Source organism: Lithohypha guttulata, assembly GCF_036872675.1.
Source record: "Lithohypha guttulata strain CCFEE 5908 chromosome Unknown scaffold_1, whole genome shotgun sequence".
NCBI lineage: Eukaryota > Fungi > Ascomycota > Eurotiomycetes > Chaetothyriales > Trichomeriaceae > Lithohypha > Lithohypha guttulata.
In genome coordinates this window covers 3906811-3927157 of record NW_027042750.1, presented here as the reverse complement: position 1 = coordinate 3927157, position 20347 = coordinate 3906811, and the positions used below count along the sequence as shown (strand labels likewise).

The following is a 20347-nucleotide window of genomic DNA, read 5'->3' as shown; positions in this document are numbered from 1 at the left end:
CGAATGAATACGACATTGAAGTCTGGGATCGTGACTGTACAGAGATTTATTGGTCTACACTTAAGATCTCAACAAAGCTCTTAAAAAAAAGAATAGCTATACCAGCCAGCTAGGCACTTCTAGGGTATCTCATATGCTCCCAAGCTTTTTCCTTGCTTGCAATGATCTTCACCATCCATGCTGTGTGTCATTAGTCCTTATGCGTAGCACCATCCTCCGAACACCTAACTTGCTTCCCTTTCCAGTTGTTCAATTTCAAAAATGCATGAGTGTTCCTTCCGTGGTTGTTAACACCAGTCGTTGCTTCGTAAAATCTTCGTACTCTCGTGTCGTCTAGCCGTGAAAGCCAAAGATAGGCTTGACACCATTCTTGATTGGCATACCACGTGGCATACTGACCTCTCCCGTAGTCTTCCTCGAGGTCGAGTTCTGACTGTCGTTCCAGGCCACAGCTCCTCTACGCGTGCTCTCATCGTCCATAGGGAAGAAAGTAGCTGGATCGCCTTCCTCGTCAATTCGTGTCGAAGTCAGGCCCGGACTCGAGATCTGTCGAGCATACCCACCCCGTATATTGTTGGGTCTCAATCCAGTGGAATCGCCAGTCTCTGTTCTGTCTAGGTTCATTTGACCAAGAGCTTGGGAGATTCCCGACATCTGCATGCCAGGTCTGGACGAAACAGTGGAATCTCCGCCAAGTAACCAGGACTCTCGCAGTGGGGAGCCAACAACGCCGATGTTTGAGCTCTTCTCTTTCTGTTCCTTAAATATGTGATGGAATCGTGAGGGACTGCTAGCGGCAGGCGGTGAACCAACCACGTTCGATGATCTCCTCGGAATAGCCAAGCTATCGGAGCCTTCCTTAAAGCTGCCACTAGTCTCTTGCTCGGGTCGTGAGAATCCTCGCATCTTGTCGCCTGTAGTCAATAGTTCATCATGTAAATCACTGGGCAAGAGTGGTAGGTCTGAATCGAGGCCAAGTCTGGTGTCGAAGTCGCGTACAGGCAAGCTTGAAGACATTGGTGGTCTTGACTTCTGGCGATATTTCTCCGAGTACAAGATTCGTCCACCAATACTGGTCTCGGCATGGGCTGGTGAAGCTCCAAGAGGCGTTGTCTTTGGGTTTTGTGTGGGTGGCTGAATAAGACTCTCTTTTACTCCAGGACCAGCCACGTTTTGTGAAATGGTTGAATTCGCAGGGCTTGCTAGGCCGAACTTATCAGGGACAGAACCACTTACATGACCTATGGTAGCATAGTTGGGTACGCTACCAGTATAGGATGGAGGTAACGGAGCGTCAAGGGCAGAAGGCCATTTGTGTCGAGGTGAGCGTATATCACTTGGAGGAGAACCAAAATGTGACGTGGGAGGTGAGCCAATGGGAATATCATATGGTTTGTCATTTCGGAACGCGTCGTTGTATCTGTCAGGATGGGAATCGTACTCGTCTTCAAGGAAAGGAATGTCGGGGTAGTAGTCTTGTGGAGGATTGGAGCCAAGGTAGGGTTCGTCTATTGAGGGAAATGGAGGAGGAGGATCATTCTGATTTTTGCCATTGAGATCGTACCCATTCGTGTTCGTGGCATGATATGGCCGTAGGTCCCCCTTATTCACACGGTGTCCATTAGGTAGATAATGACCTAGAGCACACTTTGCGCCGAACTTGCAATTTCCCTTCCTAGGTCAGCCTGAACGTCAGGAGCGACTGTACGACTAACCTTCATAAAATATTTGCATGGAGCCAGATGTGCCATGGGATCCAGGTTATGGTTGAATGGACAAGAATTACCAGCTTGACATTGACCCTGTCTGAAGAATTTACAAGGGACATGTTTGGTGTCTGCGAAAGCTTTAGTATATCTTGCTATTGCTAGTTATAGTGGACTTACTCTTGCCTGCCAGAGCTGGAGGGCTTCTAGCCATACTGAAAGAATCATTCCTCTCTCTTACATGTCCGTTGCTCTGCGTAGGTATCGGCATGGTGTTGTAAGACTGTGTGCGCTGGTGCGAACCATTCGGTGGTCGATTGCCTTGCGCAGGCGCGTGACCAGATAATCGGTTCATGGTTGACCATGCAAGGCCAGATTGCAGGGTGGTGTGCGCAGACTGAAGAAAAGACGTTTGACCAGTAGATGTATTATCGGTGTACCTCTGCAGGCAATGGCGTGTTCTTATTGTTCGGGCAGGCAGACGACTACGTCGGTGCTGAAAGTGTCGAGTCACACTGGGAATGGTTTGCTATTGTTCCCCACGTCGTAACGTAGAATGAAGACGAAATTGTCGGGACTGAGCGTGGGTGTCTTGCAAGTTTGAGACTTTCCAACGATTTTGTCTTTGAGTCGATTTAGAACATTGAAGCATGTGTAGTGTACCTGCTATCTGTAGCGGTAGAAGCGTGGGAGACTATCACCACGTCCGAGCCGTGACGCGGACCGGCTATAAGCGACTTATGCCTCAGGCATTAATTTTGCCGTGCCTGAGGCTTACATGCCACCAACGACAGCAGAAGGCATGGTGTAGGACTCGATTAGAGTCGTGGAAGTGGGAGACGAAGGCTTGATCATCGTGGCCAGGTTCTCGAGCGCTTGTCGATATGAAAAGGATACAAAACGGCTGGTCTGATCTACTATGGCTCTTTTCGCATCACACGAGGATTATTCCGTCGTGTAAGAAAAGCACAACAGGGACCGCAAGAACTCACCTGAACTCAATACGACATGCTCATTCACAAGCAGTAACCCGTCCAGGAAGTGAATCTAACAACGATCCGCCTTTCGGTCTTATTCAAAGGAAACCTCGCCAAGCTCAGCTAAAACAGATTCCAGCCTCGACCATCACTCCTGAAGAACGTCGAATCTTTGAAAGGATTCGTCAACAATTTGGCGATACCGTTGACGATAGCATCAGTTCGACAAGTACTACGTCGCCTGCCTCCCAGAGTGATGGATCTTCTTCGCTACCGAAGCCAGTTCTCGAGTCTGCAATATCCGACTCTTCTGAAGATCACCTTCATGATATAGACGTTAGCCATATACTGTCCCTTTTCGCTCCAAATACATATCAGCCTTTCAACAATACAGCAAACGATCTGATCTCAGAAACTACAGATGCAGAACCTACAGTTCCTCAGACCATGCCATCACACCAGATACGTGCAGCAGCTCTCGCAACCCTCGAGAACATTACCTCCTCCTTCAGAACCGCTCTCACTTCGCGCACGACACCGCCAGATCAAGCTCTGTGGAAGGTTATCGAAAACGACGTTCTACGCATGATCGATCTCCTGCATCATCCTGCTCTTAGACTCCCACAGACCACCTCACAATCTCCAACGGGTTTCCACAATCCCTACCAGCTTACACTCGACGACATCTCTTCCTCTCCCACTTCCTCCACATCACCACAACCAGTCCTCGTCTCGAGTCTCGCCAATGTCCCTACAAACACTCCTCTCCTACCACTAATCACTATCCTCTACCCGGCTGCCACTCTCCTCGCACTACGCATGTACGCCGCCTATCTCCCAACCTCCGGCTTCGCTCTGGCACTTCTTCCCCGGATTAAATCCTTAGGAGCAACTTCATACCTCTTAGCCGGCACTAGCCACTTCTTCAATACCCTCCTACAGCTCTACTGGGAGGTATACTCGGACATCGACGCGCTTCAATCCCTGATCAGAGATATGCGCAGAGATGGCGTCGAGTACGATGAGAGGACGATCGAGCTGCTCGAGCGTGTTCCACAGGCTCGGAGGAATGTAATGAAGAAAGATAAGACGGATGTCGGTGACCGCGCAAGGGAGTGGTGGCAGATGAAGGCGCAGAGCGATGGGCTTGCTAAGCTGCTACACACTCAGAACAGGATAAAACATGATATGGAGAAGAAGGCACGAGAGAAGGACAGTGCGAGACTGGAGGATGTTGAGCTAGATTGATGTAGTTGAGCTGGCTCAGTTTGTTTGGGCCAATATCGTGTATAATATCTGTGGTTAGCCCTGTACTTTATGTAATAACTGGAAATGATCACATTTCTTCTAACCTGTGACCCGCATACCACCAAGCTCTTCTTCTCGTTGCGTCGTATTGCGTTCGTGATTAGCTCTTCGTCAAACAGCCGACATCCCTAGTAGGCCTAGTAGCCGTACAAGACTGTCCTAGTTTGCGCACTTGCGTCAACAGCTGTTGTCTGTGCTGCTTACCATACATTCAGCTCGAATGCTGTCCGTCTGTCTGCGGAAGCTCTGTTGTGTACATTTTTCGTCAAAACCATCGCCGTCTCTTTTCAAAACAGCACACATCGTGTTGACTATATTTCTGACCTGAATCTCAGTCATCATCAAGCACAATAGGTGTTTGTGGATTTGAGCCAGCATTGCTAATTATCGTCCCTACTCGCTCCTCGCTTCGAGTTGGTGTAGTCAGCTCGATTGCGCCAGAAAGACTTCGGGGTCCCGTCCTCGGAGTGTATCGAATTCGTCTCGATAGTGTTTCGAACACATTTGAAGCTCGAAGTTCTTTATTTGCCCGACAAAAACGTGCTCTCTTTAGAGGTGATCCGTCTTCTTCCTCGTCATCCTGGCTGTCTGCCACATACGTTCGCCGTCTACTGGACCCGCCGTTTCGACTTCCAGTCCATCGGTGTGTCACGGCTTCGTCGGAAACCCTTACTGTAGGCGTTTCGATGCTCATCTCGATCATTTCCGAGCTAGAACGGGAAGGAGTAAGTATAACGTCGAGCTCCGGAAGCTCGTCGTCGGTACCTATATCGACATTTGTGGTAGTACCATCTGCGTGACAGCCTTTGTCGGCCACACCTTCTATATCCGGAGTGGTGAGAGCCTTAGTATCTCCACTATTACAGCTTAGAGATTGCGCAGAAATCTGTCGTAAGCTGAGAGACGCTGGTATATCGACACTAACGAGATACTGGCGTCTCTCAACTGCTTTAGGTGCAGTCTCTCTGACTAGAGGTACATTGACCATGACTGGAAAATTTGCTTTAATGCTCTCAAACTCACTGTCTAGATCAACGACCTGGAAGTCGTCACTGTTATCAGAGTCGGTCAGTTCGTGGATTAGATTGTCCATGAGCCGTTTACGTCCCCCAATGATATCTTCGGTACCTGCTGCGTCTGAAGATGGATAAGCGTGACGACTTTCTCTCCAGACTTCCGCAAGAAGCCTACCTAGCAGCGTCGAGCTTGCCCAGGCTACTGAGTTACCGATAAGCCCTGCCTGCTGAGTTCTAGTACCAATAAGAATGTACTGTGTCGGTACGCCCTGCCATCGACGCAATTCCTCTAGACTGAAAACCCTGTCTTGCGACCAATGAATAGAGCCATTCGACTTCGAGTCCAAGTACGATATCGTCTTGGTTATAGTAGTCTTCGGGTGATTAGGATGTATCCGTCGTAAAGTACCCGCGTTCGGCTTACGCTGCCAGTCAGTTCGCTTGTACCAGTACTCGAGCTCTCCTTTATTCAGTTTTGGAAGTGCACTAAACAGGTTACCCATTACTTTACCGGCCTTAGGAACTGTTCGGGGTATCTTCTTCACTATACCAACCTCGATTGGCTTTAGGTTGAAGGCCGGTATGTGGTCCGGCTGAACACTATTTAGAGTCGTATAGTTCTCGATAGCGGCTAGATCTGTGGTGACACTACTAGCTGTCACTGTAGAAGATTGATGTCTCTCCTTACCGTGCGTAGCTGTAGGAATCGTCAGTAGCTCAATTCCTGGCGCAGTAGCTATGATAAAGATGCGTTTTCGACTGGTGGCAGCTCCAAAATCAGCAGCGTTGATGGTAATCAGCTGGGTCTGATATCCCAAGCCGACCAAATGACAAACCGCCTGTCCCGCAGCACTAGGTGTGCTCCTGTCCATGCCAGGCACATTTTCTATGAGTACCATCCTAGGCAGCAGCAGCTCGACCCACGATAAAGTATGAACAAGAAGTGAGCAATTTCGTAGAGAATCATCACTATCTTTGTGACAGTTAAGTGATGAAAAGCCCTGACACGGACAGCCGGCTAGAAAAAGATCAACGTCTGGAAGCGGCCGCTCTCCTTTAGCAAGCATCTCCCACAACGTATTGACGTTTTCGTGATGAACTTCGCAACTTCCAACCTTGAGGTTAGCTGCTATAGATAAACAAGCCTCATATAGCAGATCCGCAGCATAGATGGTCTTGAAGAGGTGTTTAGAACCTTCTTCGATTCCAGCATCCAAAAGTCCAGCTCCTGAGAAAATGCTAAGAATTCGCGCTGGCCTCGGCATTTGTCCTTCACCCTCATCTGTTGTATTGTACGAAGGGCGGAAGGTTATTAAGGGTCGTGAATGTTGGGGACACTTGTAGGACTTGCGTTTTAAGCCAACAGAAATAGCTTTGCGAGTTAGAGAAAATTCACGATATACAAAGAGTTCGTGACCAGGCTCAGCGTGATCTTTGTCGACGGAGATTGAATGTGAAGCTATAACGTCGCTTATAGAGATTGGAGAACAGGTGCATTCGTCGCTGTAGAGTAATTCATTGCCCATTGAATAATAGGGAAGCTTATGTCGGGCATTACGCCCACAATCGAGCCCGGCACAGATTGTCCGCGATGGTAGCGACAACCAACGAATGTAAAGACCGGTTCTCCTGCAATAGCGAAGGACAAGTGCGTATTGTATAGGACAGGAACACGTGTGCGACAAGCAGTCGTCCTCGTGGTTTCGAGCGATGACTACCCTTCCTGGCAGCTCGTATCCTGAGGTGAATTTCTGGTGCCGATTGACGCCAGCTTCTTGTAGAAGAAGCGTAGCTTTACTGTACGATTTCCCTTCAACCACTTCGAAATGTTCCTGCTGACTGCAGCTTCTATTCCTGCCAATACCAAGCAATTTCTGTCTTTGCGCTAGACGTTCGTCTACGACTGGCCAAAAGCTATACTCATTCATGACCCGTTTCCAGGACGGGAAGGATTGCAGGAAACACCGAGCGGCATAGGGGGTGACCAGGGTCTGTGACCAAATCTTTGGTACATATCTGTCAGGCACAAGAGCTTGGCCAATACCTTTCCACAAGTCGTGGGCAGCAATATGCTGGTCACTAAGGCCATCGGCTCGACCAGCAATAAAAGCAGCAAACTCAGGAGAGGTGATATGTCGTCGAAGATCGGTGATGTGACCACACATTTGATGCCATTGTTCAAAGTCCACGTTATTCTTATGCCAATCCTGCAGTTTCCGAATGAAGTCGTGTTTGAAATCGGAGAGGGTGACGTTCTTTGCTTCTGCCGTCGCAAACTCTAGGTAATCTATAACGTATTTCATAAAATTAGCCAGCCAAACAAATTGTTTGTAAACAGCCTGATATTCAGCGCTTGGAGATTTTAGTAGGTAGTAACAGTTGTAGATCCTGCTGCTTGGAGTTTGGATGTAGATAACGTCCGTACACGACGAGTGCAATGGCTCTAAGTTGTGGGTCGTTCCGCCCAGATTGTCTATTTGGAGACTTGAGATTTCTAGGCCTTTCACTTCTAAGACTCCTTTGCGATATAATAATGTACCATCAAAATAGAAGATCTTGTCTGTTTTGTGCAAATAAAGGGACACGTTGTGGAGGGATTCCAGGCTAGCTTCACCCTGGACCTTCTGATAAATTCTGAATGAGTTCAGATCGGCTTTCACCCAGTCTGGCTGGTGGCTGCAGCTTCCCCCAGACGCAAAGTGCTGATCTAGGAATTGCTTCTCTAAGATGCAGCTACCTCGAGTATCAAGTTCTGGTTCTCTACGAGCTGTGAAGTTCAATTTGGGTACATCGATCGTCACTTGCTTTCGCGTTGGGTTCCGTGGAGGTTTTCCTGCAGTGCTAGACTCCTCTGCGATAGTAGAGGAGATGTGAATAGTCTCTGATTCATCTGATGCTGTTTTGGCCGTTACAGACGATCGTGTGGACGTGGGCGAGTTGAACCCATCATTCAGCTCTGTGTGTTCATCGGCGGAAGAGAGGTCAGATATATCCTCGAGCGAGGGTGGCATGACGTTGAGGGCAGTTTGAGCTTGAGATTTGGAAGATCAGCTATCTAATGATTAGTTAGCTTCGTCTCACTGTAAACATCTATTAAAGTAGGAATGAAGCTCGAGCATCTCTGAAGAACACCAGTATATAGACTTGAAGGAATAATAACAATGAGGAGTGAAGGAAAGCATGAAAGTGCTCGAAATCTTCACTCACCTCTTTAACAGCCCGTACCCTCGCTTTTTCCACATCTCGGCCTCTGTTTCCAGAAGTCTAGAACCACCGACCTCAACAACGGACCTGCTGTGTTTAAAGCATTTGCCTTTCTCCATATCAAACCTTGCTGGAACAACGAGATATACAGCATTGTGTCCATGCCACAGTCATGTACACCACTATTTACAAACGATTCCTACCTTTATCCCTGTACGTGATCAACTAGCGAAGGTGTATAAGGTCGCCAGATGCCATAATCTCGAATCTTGAGAACAGGCCCTTGGCGCGCTGAACGTAGCGCTACCAGAAAACGAAGCTTGCTGACCTGACCACGTCTGTACAGCGAGGAAATAGTGCAAGCTCGTCGTAATGTTAGCGCGTTGTGGCTTGGGTCGACGCGGTATCACGAAATCACGTGCAATTGTCATGAGAGCAAGCAGAATGCATTCTAAAATTATGTATAATACACGTACCGTGCAGGATGCCTGCTATGGAGAGCGACATCACGGATAAATAGAGTTCGTTATCATTCAAATCGTATACCATCGTCAGTCTTCAAAAACGGTTTGGTTCCACGGTCGGACTCTCAACGCGTGGGATTCTGTGGTTCAAAATCTCCAGGTGCCTTCCCCTTCCAGCCCCACCCCGTGCTTTTTGCCGATTTCGATAATCTTCAAAGGCCTCAATCGAGACATTCGAGGAGTTTGTGGAGCTGGTCATAGTTCGAAATGGAGCTTCCCGAAGAGATCTTGCTTCGTCGCGTTCACCAGAACTATCTCCTGGCCGGACCAAAGAGCGCTGAGAGCCGTAGCCTCGAGCATCCGCAGGCTGTGGGAGAGCAGTAATCTCACTGTCGGGATACATCTCATCGAAAGGATTGTGATTGTGATTTAGTCGACCTTTTGGCTGTTCGCTCAACATCTTCTGCCATTGTCGCTCTAGATTGCTGTTTGGTTCTTGAGCCACCTCAGCATTTGCCATACATTCTTTCGTCTTGCGGCCAAGATTGAGACAGGCGTTGTGAAAAGCCTTTACGCTTTCTTCAGTTGGGGTTTCCATAATATTAGATGGCACATGCTCCATCCATAGGTCGACGAGTGTTGCTAACGACCTTGGTCCATCCAGCAAGAAAGGTAGACTGAGCAGACCCTCCCTCGACACTGGTGGTAATCGTTGTCTCACCTGAGCTGCTGCTTGGTACTGTGGCTCGTGAAAAGAACCTATCGACGGACTCCAGGCACAAAACTCATCGATGAAGATTTTGAACTCGGGGGTCGCAGCCGTGATGAACTTATTCATCGGCTCCATCCATGGCTCTTTCTGCCCAAATTTTGCAAGATTCGCAAGAGACATCAAACCCTTGGCAATCAAAGTGAGCGTTCTTCTAGGCTTCTCAGAAGGGTGATCTGAAAGTGTTAGTCGCATATAATTCAAAGAGCAGAAAACTTACCTTCCAGTAGGCCGAATAATCTAGGGTTGAGTATGCATGGACAAAACAGCCGGAGGAACAGAAACCCGGAGACGCTCGTATATCTCACAGTACGAATGAACGAACCGTATCTATCTTCAGCACAAGAACCCACGTGTTTGAGGACTTGACGAATACCACCGGGACATTTTGATACAGAGGCAGCGATTGATTGCCATATACTGGTCGTGTGTGCAATAAGATTCGCCCAATTACGATCGAGCTGATCAGTCGAAGAGATTTTGTTCGGATCCACCTCACAATTGGGGTTGTTTGCAACGATAGCCCGAAGCTTCTCACCCAGTGTGCGTTCGAGGTACTCCTTACCGATGCGTCTCATGTGAGCGTCCAAGGCTTTTGTCACAAGCGAATTCCCACGGAAAAGCAGGTTAGCTTCTAGAGTCGCGGACCTGCTGAGGTCTCTGACCAGGAGCTCGCGCTGCTCAGCGGACTCATAAGAATCATTGGAACGAATACGTCCCGAAAATCGCATTCTTACACTGGGTGGCTGTTCTCGATAAATACCATCGATCTCCTCCTCGACGAGATTGTTGATCCACTCCTCGGCTTTGTCGGATGCCTGGAATATATCAAGCAGGATGTTTGATAATTGTTTGAGCTCTGTGCCCAGTACCTGACCTAATTGAGACGTGAGACTGTTGTCGAAATTATGAAGTAACGTTGAGACCTCGGCATATTCGGATTCAAGAAGCACAATATGTTCTTCCATCACGAGCTTGATGAGTGCCGAACCAATGTTTGTGCCGTTGCTGTCTATCAAGGCCCACCACTTCTCGATCATCTTGTCCTGCTCAAGGTCTTGTAGTTGAACATCGACTCTGGCATAGACAGGATCGTGAGAGGCAACTTCTATAGCTTCGAAATCGGGACTGTCGTCCTCAGCTGATATCTCGTATTCACCTCTGGGGAACATGGTCCATTCTCTTTCGTCAGGATTACCCTTTTTCAAAACGATGGAAATCCTGGTCAAGACTGAAGGTATATCGGCCAAGTGAAATTCTTCCGCCCAGAAGACTGAGCTCGACAGTGGCTTGTTGACAGTTCGGGCTCTGAGGTCACGTCCTAGAAGCACGTCAGCGTAGACGTCAAATCCTCCTTCTACAACAGGGTTGGGAAGTGGCTTCCAGTATCGCGAGTTCTGCTGATGATGCCATCTGACATCCTCTTGGAACTTCGCCTCGACTATTCTGACTTTCAAAGAACGCTCTATTCTGAACATGTGGCGTGAAGGACTTGTAGTGCCACCACTGGAAGTGGGTCTATTCCGTGGAACTGCTTCGACCTCAGGACCATATAGCTCGGGAACAGTCATGGCTTGAAGCAGAACGAACCAAGCCTCGAAAGCGACTCTGCTAGTCAACGATAGTGCGAGGGGAACCGAAACTGAAGACTGTATCATTCCAACTGTGTATTGAGGATGTATTGCAATGCAATACGGCGCGCCGAGCACTGAGTCGTCGAGTCGTTGCACAGCACAACGAGTGAGATTATTCAACCTCAAAGATCTGATGGGTGTTGCGTTTTCTTCGGCTAGAAGGCGTAGTGTGCCATTCTCGTGCAACGTACAATTCACACGACGCCACGAGCGTTGTTCGTATGGCCCAATCTTGACGCGTTTTGCTTGACGGCGGCACGATCCACTCGGCAGTGCTCCGTCCCACATGAGCATTTGACTAGACTTGACCACAGCAGCACTTCGTGGAGTGGAGAGATCAGACAAGCGTCGACTTCCCGCATTCGCCTTGTCTGTGGACATGGACTGTGTTTTGACCAACTTGTTGTACATACCCTTTGGTTTTAGCGGCTGCCAACACAGCAAGGCCGCCAACCAGGAATCAAAAGTTTCGGGCACAGACGGACGTAGGTCATAACCAAAACCTGACACGGGCAGTACGACGCTAAGATGGGTTGTCTGAGTTACAGGATCGTAATGGGTGCGAACGGTACAACCTCTCAGATCAGGGATCAAGGTCTCTTGTTGAGTAACAACCCCGCGCATTTGACAAACCAGGCTTCCTGGGGCCACATTGATAGCACAATACCCAGAATGCCATGAAGTTGAGCCACTTAGGCGATAGAACAGGATGCCGTGCATGCGACCACACACAGTCTTCATTAGCTTGAGAATCCTCTCCGAGTCGGATTCGAAGATCACAGGTGATCTGATAGAGGAAGCAGTAGCAGTCGTAGTACTATCAGAGGAGAAAGTACGACGTGTGGCTTTCGGCAGTTGACGCTGTAAATCTTTCAGATCGGGGAAGACAGATGCTTGGACGACAGAAGGAAAGCCAATAGAGAGTGTAGGATCGTCCAGACGAGGTACCGAAGTCGACGGTGTTGTAATTGAGCCTAAACGCAGTCTTCCTTTAGTCTTCTCGAAGAAAGAACTGTTTGGAGAAGTGTCGACTGGTGCCACATCTTTCTGTTTCTTCTTGACTTTGCGCCGATCCGCACCACTCTCTTCATCTGTAGTATTTGACACCGAAGTGGTATTCCCCTGGGTTTGAGAACGAGGATTGTGTGCCGTGAAGGAGGAGGGCGAAGGCAGGGCGGTGATTTCAGGGGTCGAATCTGGAGTTACTGCACGAATTGTGCGATCAGAAGAGACGCCATAGGTCTGGTCACGACGAAGGTCGCTGCGCCTCCTGCTCAAGCGACGGACTTCGCGTGCGCCATGGTGACCTCCATTGCGATCCCAATCGTGCTTCTTCATCTTCGCGGCTTCGAGGTCTTTGTTGGAACTCTGATCCAAGGCGAAGGCTGGTCGTTTGTTTTCGTGGATTTAGCATTCTCTTCACCAATGGTCTAGTACACATCAGAGACAAGTATATGGTCGTCCAAATTGTGTGTTTAGTATGTATATCGTTTTTCTGGGCTCGCTAGTAATAGTGGTTTCATAAAAAGATGCAGTACTGACTCTCTGTAGTGTTACAAGCCTTCACCTCCGCCTCAGACTTCATGGCCGGCTCTAGAGAAGAAAAAGAGGTGGACTGACATCCATGCAGACCATAGTGTCTTCCTGTCAATTTCACAAATGGGAGCCCGCTCTCTCAACGCATTTGCGCAGCAGACAAATGCCTGTGCAGTGTGGAGGAATAATTGCGCTCTTCAACCATTGCTGGAGTTAAGAAGTGGAGTACCTGCAGGAAGAGAAGCACAGAACCGAAACTTGGGAGCTCCAGCTACGGCTACTAGTTTTGGGGCTCCAAGCTGAGGTTGAGCCAGCACATCCCATTGTCTTCTTCGCGATACACTACGTATCTACGCGAGTCATGGTACTTTAATGCCCAGCACTTCTTTTCTATCACAGATAAAGTGAATGTCATGTCCTTGGCTCTCGAGAATATTGCAAGCATTGAGCGTCGCCTTTCATTGTTTGAAGTGTGGACCAACAGACAATAGCATCCCTACTAAGCGGCTAAGTGCCTGTCCTGTGGTGGTGGTGCATATGTTGCCGTTTTGGCCACTAATTAGGGAGTCTCTGAGCCGTTCTAATCCGTCGCTCGACTCGAGCCAGTACTTAACAATAGGTGTAAACTACTTGTTCCGTAAGAAAAGTCTTTAGCAGGGGAATCTCGACGAATCAAATCGCTCTCTGTGTTGAGTTGTGCATTAATCCAAACCAGTGGCCAAAACGGAAACATATGCACCACCACCACAGTACAGGTAATTTACCACCTAGTACTACTTTCACTTTGGAAGTCGTGCCGCTAGAAGCAAGGAAGATCCCTTGCCTCCGGGCTACTAGGCAGTAACTAGCTCAATTACTTCTGCAGCTACTACTAGTGGTACTAGTATTACCCAGTACTGTTCGCTGCACGTATTGACGCGTGATGCCGTAATTTGCCCGAACGTGTCTCGAATTGATCGGATGCGACCTACTTTAAAACCGTGTGATTCAGAGTTTGAACAAACAAGCAGTAATTTGGTTTGGACACCGAGCAGCCAGTCTTTAGCAACAAGAGGCTGCATGATTGTCGGCTTGCAACGAAAACGAGACTGCAGGCTTCAAAATATGGCTTAGAGGCCTTGATTGTCGCGAGCCATGAACTGTTCACGTGCTTAAGCAGACCTGGTGATAGCAACGATGTACTAGCTTGCTGAACGATCTCGAATTGTTGCCTTTCTCTCGTGTCTCTACGATTCTTCTCTCTTTGTTGATGATGGTCATCTAGTATGGCGCATAGCATCGTTTCTCGCTTTCGGCCTACCACTGATCCAGCGACAGCCTCAATCTACGAGACCATCCGCGAACACGACCGTGAACCGAGTGATTTAGACGACGAGCCTGACACCGATACCACGTACCATCACGACCCGCCACGATATCCGAGCTCACGCACCCGTGCCTCCAATGCCTATCCATTATCTAGTCAAGCTCAAACGGCAGGCCCAGGTCGATCGGGCGGACGTCAGAAAAGTTCCGCCCAGAGAGGTGTGAATGGTCTTGAATCCGACGATGTTGAAGACGATGTCCCTGCATCCCTGCTGATTGAGGACCTACATCGGGGACGAAATAAGAGACTCTCACTATCACCACCTGCTGTACAGGGCACATGTACGCACTGGCAATCACCTTCACCAGTTCGTTTGCATCACGACGAGGAGAGTCTGCCTCTCTATGCTCCAGCGACAACGTCCTTCCCTACAAGTACTACGGCTATTGCGACTTCGAAAGAAAAGGCTATGTGGAGGTGGGCCAATGTCCGCAATCTTGACAATTTCCTCGCCGATGTGTACGAGTACTATACCTCGCGAGGTTACTGGTCCATAGTCCTCAAACGCACCCTGAACCTGCTGAATTTGATTTTTGTCATCGGCTTTTGCCTGTTCCTCACACAATGTGTCGATTACACCAAAATTAAAGGAAGCACAAAACTGGAGGAGATATTGGTGAAACGATGCACTACTCGTATGGGCTTTCTTCCAAACCTTGTCTTGTGGGTTACTGCTTTTGTCTGCATCATCCGGAGTTTCCAATATCTCTTGGATCTAAGGCGACTGAATCACCTGCACGATTTCTACCACCATCTATTGAATGTTCCTGAATCCGAGATACAATCGATCTCGTGGCAAGAAGTGGTCAGAAGGTTGATGGCGTTGAGAGATTCTAACCCAAACATCAAGACATCCTCTACCACAAGAGCCAAGAATTTTATGGGTACTCAGAGCAAGCAAAGAATGGATGCACACGACATTGCGAACAGGCTGATGCGCAAAGACAACTACATGATCGCGATGATCAATAAGGAAGTCATTGACACGACCCTAGCTCTGCCGTTTCTTGGCTCACGGCAGTTCTTCACCAAAACATTGGAGTGGCACCTGAATTATTGTGTCATGGACTACGTCTTCAATCCACAGGGACAGATCAGACAATTGTTCCTGAAAGACACTCATAGGAAAGCGTTGAGTGAAGGTCTGCAACGACGCTTCATCTTCGCTGGGTTCATGAGCCTCCTCTTCGCTCCAATTCTGATCTCATATAACGTTGTTGGCAATTTCTTTCAACGCTTCAACGAATATCAAAAGGAGCCCGCTCAACTTGGCTTTAGGCAATACAACAACTATGCACATTGGAAGTTTCGAGAGTTCAACGAGTTGTGGCATCTCTTTGAGCGACGACTAAAGATGTCACATCCATTTGCCACGAGATACGTCAATCAATTTCCCAAGGATAAAACCGTTCAGCTCGCCCGCTTTGTTGCGTTAATATCAGGAGCTATTATCTCGGTACTTGGTCTGGCAACAATTTTAGACCAAGAGAGCTTCCTGAGCTTTGAAATCACAAACGGACGTACCACAATCTTTTACCTTGGTGTTTTCGGCTCTGTCTGGGCTGTTGCACGAGGCATGCTGCCGGACGACAACATGATCTACGATTCCTCCTATAGCATGGAGGAAGTCATAGAGTTCACGCATTACAAACCAGCTCACTGGAACGAACGTTTACATACAGTGGACGTGAAATCAGAGTTTGAACAGCTCTACCAGATGCACATCCTAGTCCTTCTAGAAGAGCTGCTGAGCATGGTTTTCACTCCTTTTGTGCTTTGGTTTTCTCTGCCCAGATGCAGCGATCGGATCATTGACTTTTTCCGCGAGTTTACCGTTAATGTCGATGGCCTTGGATATGTCTGCTCCTTCGCAGAATTCAATTTCAAGAAAACAGCTCAGACTGGATCGGGTGCCAATGCTGGAACCAGGGCGGTCAATCCTGCCACACGTGCCTCACAGGCTCGTGAGCAAGAATATTACGCCACGAAGGACGACAAGCTGGAGCAAAGCTATTACAATTTCCTCAATGATTATAGCAAGAACCCCAAGACAGACATAAGATTCTCGTACACTGGCAGACACAAGGCAAAACAGTTTCATGCTCCGCCACCATTTCCGGGACCACTATCCCCACTGCCACATCAAGATCGCAATACTCAAGAGCAAGATCCATCAGTGAGTATTTATCCTCCAGCATCTCTAACAAATGCCCGAAAACCTAATCAAAGAAGAGACCTCTTCTCTCCTCAACAAAGCGTCCTGTTGGATCCTCACCACCAACCCCAAATCGGAAAGCCAGCGTTTGTTTCGCCACCTTCACTACGGACGAGACGAACAGAGCTTGCTTCTCGTATCCTCCCGACCTCGGGAGAAACAATGATGAGTACGGCGCTGAAAGAGGAAGACGAAGATACAGTCACGGACGGAGATGGAGGGAAGCAGGTATCAACAAGTCATGCTGTTCAGTCAGCTAGCGATCTCGGGAGCTGGAAAGATGGAGACGAGCTCGTTGATGAGGACGAGGGCGATATGGATCCCCAAGCACTCATTGATGGTGGAGGTGTCATTGGTTTGATCAAACAGTTTCAACGAGCTCAAGACGACGACAAGCGTGGGAACGCTGTAGTGTGAAGAATGTCCGCCCGACTCACAAATGCTACTGTTACATTTACAAGTCGTGCCACATCGAAAGTTCATGATATGGAGGGCTCCGAACACGTCGATATCCTTGCGGGCAACAAGCTTTGCGGACACTTCGGGATGTCCCTACAAGATTTCAACCTAACATTCCTAGCCTACCAGAATTGCGTCTGGACCCTCTATGACATGATCGTGATATGCTTGATGCGAAGTCGTGCAAGATTTGGACCCGGATTTCGGTACCGCAGGTGGAAGGACATATAGACTTCCGAAGCGCTGATAACAGACCTGCAGCTCTCAAGGTAGAAATGTACTCTGATTAGGGCGAGTCGGAATGCTTTCCAGGTGAATTCCAGAGCTGGTCCTGGAGGTGAGCCTTTGGAGCACACTCGTAGCGCTCATACCAGGCCCAGATTTGCAGACCAAGGATATTAAGAAGCCGACCAGTAGAAGTCCATCAGGTCAATGCGAAGACACAAGGAGACGCGACTGCAGCATGGGAAAGAGCTGTTGCGGTTTCGTTAATTGCGACAGTGAGACAAATACTGCTGACAGCGTTCGAGAGTACTTCAGACTGGTGTTGTTGCACGATAGTGAAACAATACTATGTGCTTGAAGACCAAAAATAGCGACATTCAGGCAGAGCTCCAATGTTCAAGCTTTTCTGCACATCATGCATGTCAGCAGGGCCCGAATTTCCCCACTCTTTCGTCCCTTGCTCACTGCTTGGCGCGGCGCGACGAATCGCTACGTGAGCGCGGAAGGACGCGAAAGGATGTGAAAACTACCAGAGTTCAAATCTGTAAGCTTACCTGGGATGGTCCTTGCCTGAGATTCTGGCTGCTGGTGTATGCATCTCGTTCTGTATTACTGATATTTGGTTACTCACGATTCAATGTCCCTGACAGAATTTATGAAGGCTTTGAGCTGAGTGTCAGAGTGCACGTTCAGCTAGTCCTTGGCAAATTATTGAGAGGAAGAAAAGGAAGCAGTATGACAGGGGTCATTAGCTCGAGCAATACCTTCACTCTGAGCATACCTGCGTTCGTGAGGTACTGATATTTTGCATTGCGCAGAATGGGATCCGGGAGCTGCATGCTGTTGGTCTCTACACGACGGATAAGAAAAATGTTGTCACTGGCCCATGCTTCCATGTAAGCAGGAACCTGAAGGTGTTCGTAATGTATGCTACAGCTAGATGTGACGCAGTCTGCCGTAGTGCCTTGTGAAGTAGACTCTCTATCTATGCCTAGACGACTTCATATCAACCATGATATCATATGAGCACTTGGCGCCCCATACAGCCTTGGTCAAGATGTTGTAGCAAAATGATATTGCGCATCCTCAAAGAAGTTAGTTTGCAGATGAGTTCGTGTGCGGCTTGACACCACCAATTTAGAACATGCTCACGATAGAAAACGCCATCATTTCGTCCCCTTTTCTTGCTTTACTGATTGGCTGCTTTGGCTCCCACGATTCGTTCCTCCACGTTTGTGGATCTTCGTCTGATGTCTCTGGCCCCTTTTCGTAACACAAAGGCTTTTGAACATGTCAGCACGTCTCGGTCGGCGGAAGTGTCGGGGTCACGCCTGTAATTTTGGTGAGATATGCCGACATTTTTGCTGACCCGGACGGGGTCAGACACACAAACCACGTTTTCGTAGACTTTTCGTTTGAGGCTCCTGCGGAAAATCCTTAAGATCATCCTGACGCTTTAGGAAAGGTGCTTGTGCCACCATGACAAGCTATCTGGGTCGACCCGACCAGACTTCCACCCCTGCCTAGAACTAAGGCCAGCCACGATCTGTAAATCGAAGTCTAATCAAGGAGAGATACGGCGTACAACGAGTCTGCTCTGAGGAGCCAGAAAGCAAACACGATGTCCAAGCGAATGATAAGCAGTAAGTCACAGCAGCAGCCACCTCGTATTACGCCAAGTCCTTTTTTGTCGCTTTCCACCTGTGAAGCCCTACCAGACCAAAACGGGCGGATAGTCTCAAGCTTTCCACTTTCGTCCGCAGCTGAAGAAGGGACGACGATCAAATAGGAAAGGGTCTGACAACATTAGTCCTGCTCATAATGCAGCCTTTACACTTCCAGTCTGCTACATCTGCCTCGATGTTGGCTTGTTGTGCTTCCCCTGAAGACCACGTATACTAATACAATCTCTGTTAATCTCCTTATCCTGCCTCCACCCGGGAGAATCGTGTACGTGAGTTGCTACTAACCTACTCGTTTTATCTACGCCTCGTTCCTTCTTCCGGAAGTTTATCTCCTCCTCGTGGAATGAATATCCGAACCTGATCCTGGTCAACTATCAGCAACATAGGGTCGTTCAGGTTCATCAACCTCAATCGCCTAGAACAAAATATAGCCTCAAGCACACTCTACTCTCTCAATACACGAAGAAATTTCCTCCATCATGTCTGACATGCTAAGCACGTAAGTATCTACAATAGTCTGGTCGATCATCCTAGCTAACCTCAAACAGTTCGCAAGCAGCAACAGAAATCAAAAAGTCGGGGAGTGCCAAGCCAGTCAAACTACGTTCGGCTTGTAACTCCTGCTTCGCTGCCAAAGTATGTATGATACGGTGTTTCCTTTGGGACCGACTTTAACCAATATGGCAGGTTCGATGTGATGGTAACAAGGAAGGCTGTAAGCGATGTGCCGAGAAGAAACTGCAATGCACTTATAGCGAGTCGATGGTTGGGAAGGTAGTTGGAAAGCGAAGAAAGCGACCACTACCGCAGTCCAAGTTCAGTGATATGAGTGCTAATCCATGGGCTGTCAACGTTGGTCCTGCAACTATGCCTTCACCTGCACCAACGAATGTCTCCGAACCACACAATAAGCGAACTTGTGTACCGAATGACTGGGGCAGTCTTGTACAATTCGATGATCAAGCTTCGCTGGACTTCTCGATATGTGACGAACAATTTTTGAACCTGGATATGTGTCAGACAACGGAGACAAGCGTCATGCCAGAGGTCTCGTACGTGATGAACGTCGGATTACCTACACCGTCAACAAGTCCTCCAGAGATGAGGTTCTTTTCTCCGACCGAAACGGAAGCAGCACCCAGCGCAATACCGATAAATTTTGGGCAAGCGATAGACGTGACACAGCAGATGAGCGCTTCTACGGACGAGGACGACGAAGAAGATGATGAGGCACGATGCATTCAGTTACTGGCACATGTGAAACGATTGTCCAGTCGCGAGCAACTGCCGTACCATGCATTGTTGTCACATGTCAACAGGACGAATGCGGTACTGAGGTGGCTGATGAGAAGCAGCAATATTCGCACGCAATATACCTGTCACTTGTTACTGACAGCCATTATGACACATCTGACAAAGAGCTGTGAGCAATTGCTAGCTCGTGTTGAAGCTGGTCCGGAGCAGGAATTCTTGGAAGAGTCTTTCTTGAGCGAAAACGATGACAAACCATCGCCAGAGCAGGGGCAGCCAAGCAGACAAACAGGAGAGCTGCAAACAGAGGCCAGAACAACATTGTCCGAAACCGTGGCGATATGTGTTAGCATAGGTAATCTGTTGAAGAGGAAACCACTGAATGGATTCCAAGTGCTAGGTCGGCAAGAGAGTGCACTGGTCGATCTGGAAAGGAGGTTACGAGCAGTAATAGCATCTTCGTAGAAGCAGTCGTTCTACACATCGAAAATAAGTTGAAATGACTGGAATGAACGCGTGATACCAGAACTCA

At 48.5% G+C, this 20347-nt stretch overlaps 6 protein-coding genes across 6 annotated transcripts; 3 read left to right on the top strand and 3 right to left on the bottom strand.

The window, feature by feature from the left end:
- Window positions 1-333: 333 nt before the first annotated feature.
- Window positions 334-1920, bottom strand: LTR64_001434 (uncharacterized protein; the record flags this gene model as incomplete). Its single annotated transcript, XM_064895815.1, has 2 exons — window positions 334-1637; window positions 1887-1920. 2 exons carry the CDS (start codon window positions 1918-1920, stop codon window positions 334-336), a joined length of 1338 nt encoding a protein of 445 aa, XP_064758502.1.
- A 705-nt stretch (window positions 1921-2625) lies between these two features.
- On the top strand, window positions 2626-3931 carry LTR64_001433 (uncharacterized protein; the record flags this gene model as incomplete). The annotated part of the gene is made up of 2 exons (XM_064895814.1): window positions 2626-2663; window positions 2788-3931. The coding sequence occupies 2 exons, from the start codon at window positions 2626-2628 to the stop codon at window positions 3929-3931; spliced, it is 1182 nt and encodes a 393-aa protein (XP_064758501.1).
- A 391-nt stretch (window positions 3932-4322) lies between these two features.
- Window positions 4323-8018, bottom strand: LTR64_001432 (uncharacterized protein; the record flags this gene model as incomplete). Its single annotated transcript, XM_064895813.1, has 1 exon — window positions 4323-8018. The coding sequence occupies one exon, from the start codon at window positions 8016-8018 to the stop codon at window positions 4323-4325; it is 3696 nt and encodes a 1231-aa protein (XP_064758500.1).
- Window positions 8019-8769: 751 nt separating this feature from the next.
- Window positions 8770-12416, bottom strand: BUD2 (GTPase activating factor; the record flags this gene model as incomplete). Its single annotated transcript, XM_064895812.1, has 2 exons — window positions 8770-9620; window positions 9665-12416. 2 exons carry the CDS (start codon window positions 12414-12416, stop codon window positions 8770-8772), a joined length of 3603 nt encoding a protein of 1200 aa, XP_064758499.1.
- Window positions 12417-13879: 1463 nt separating this feature from the next.
- ATG9 (autophagy protein atg9) lies at window positions 13880-16612 on the top strand (the record flags this gene model as incomplete). The annotated part of the gene is made up of 1 exon (XM_064895811.1): window positions 13880-16612. One exon carries the CDS (start codon window positions 13880-13882, stop codon window positions 16610-16612), a length of 2733 nt encoding a protein of 910 aa, XP_064758498.1.
- Window positions 16613-19043: 2431 nt separating this feature from the next.
- Window positions 19044-20280, top strand: LTR64_001429 (uncharacterized protein; the record flags this gene model as incomplete). The annotated part of the gene is made up of 3 exons (XM_064895810.1): window positions 19044-19063; window positions 19113-19200; window positions 19252-20280. 3 exons carry the CDS (start codon window positions 19044-19046, stop codon window positions 20278-20280), a joined length of 1137 nt encoding a protein of 378 aa, XP_064758497.1.
- Between the last annotated feature and the right edge of the window lie 67 nt (window positions 20281-20347).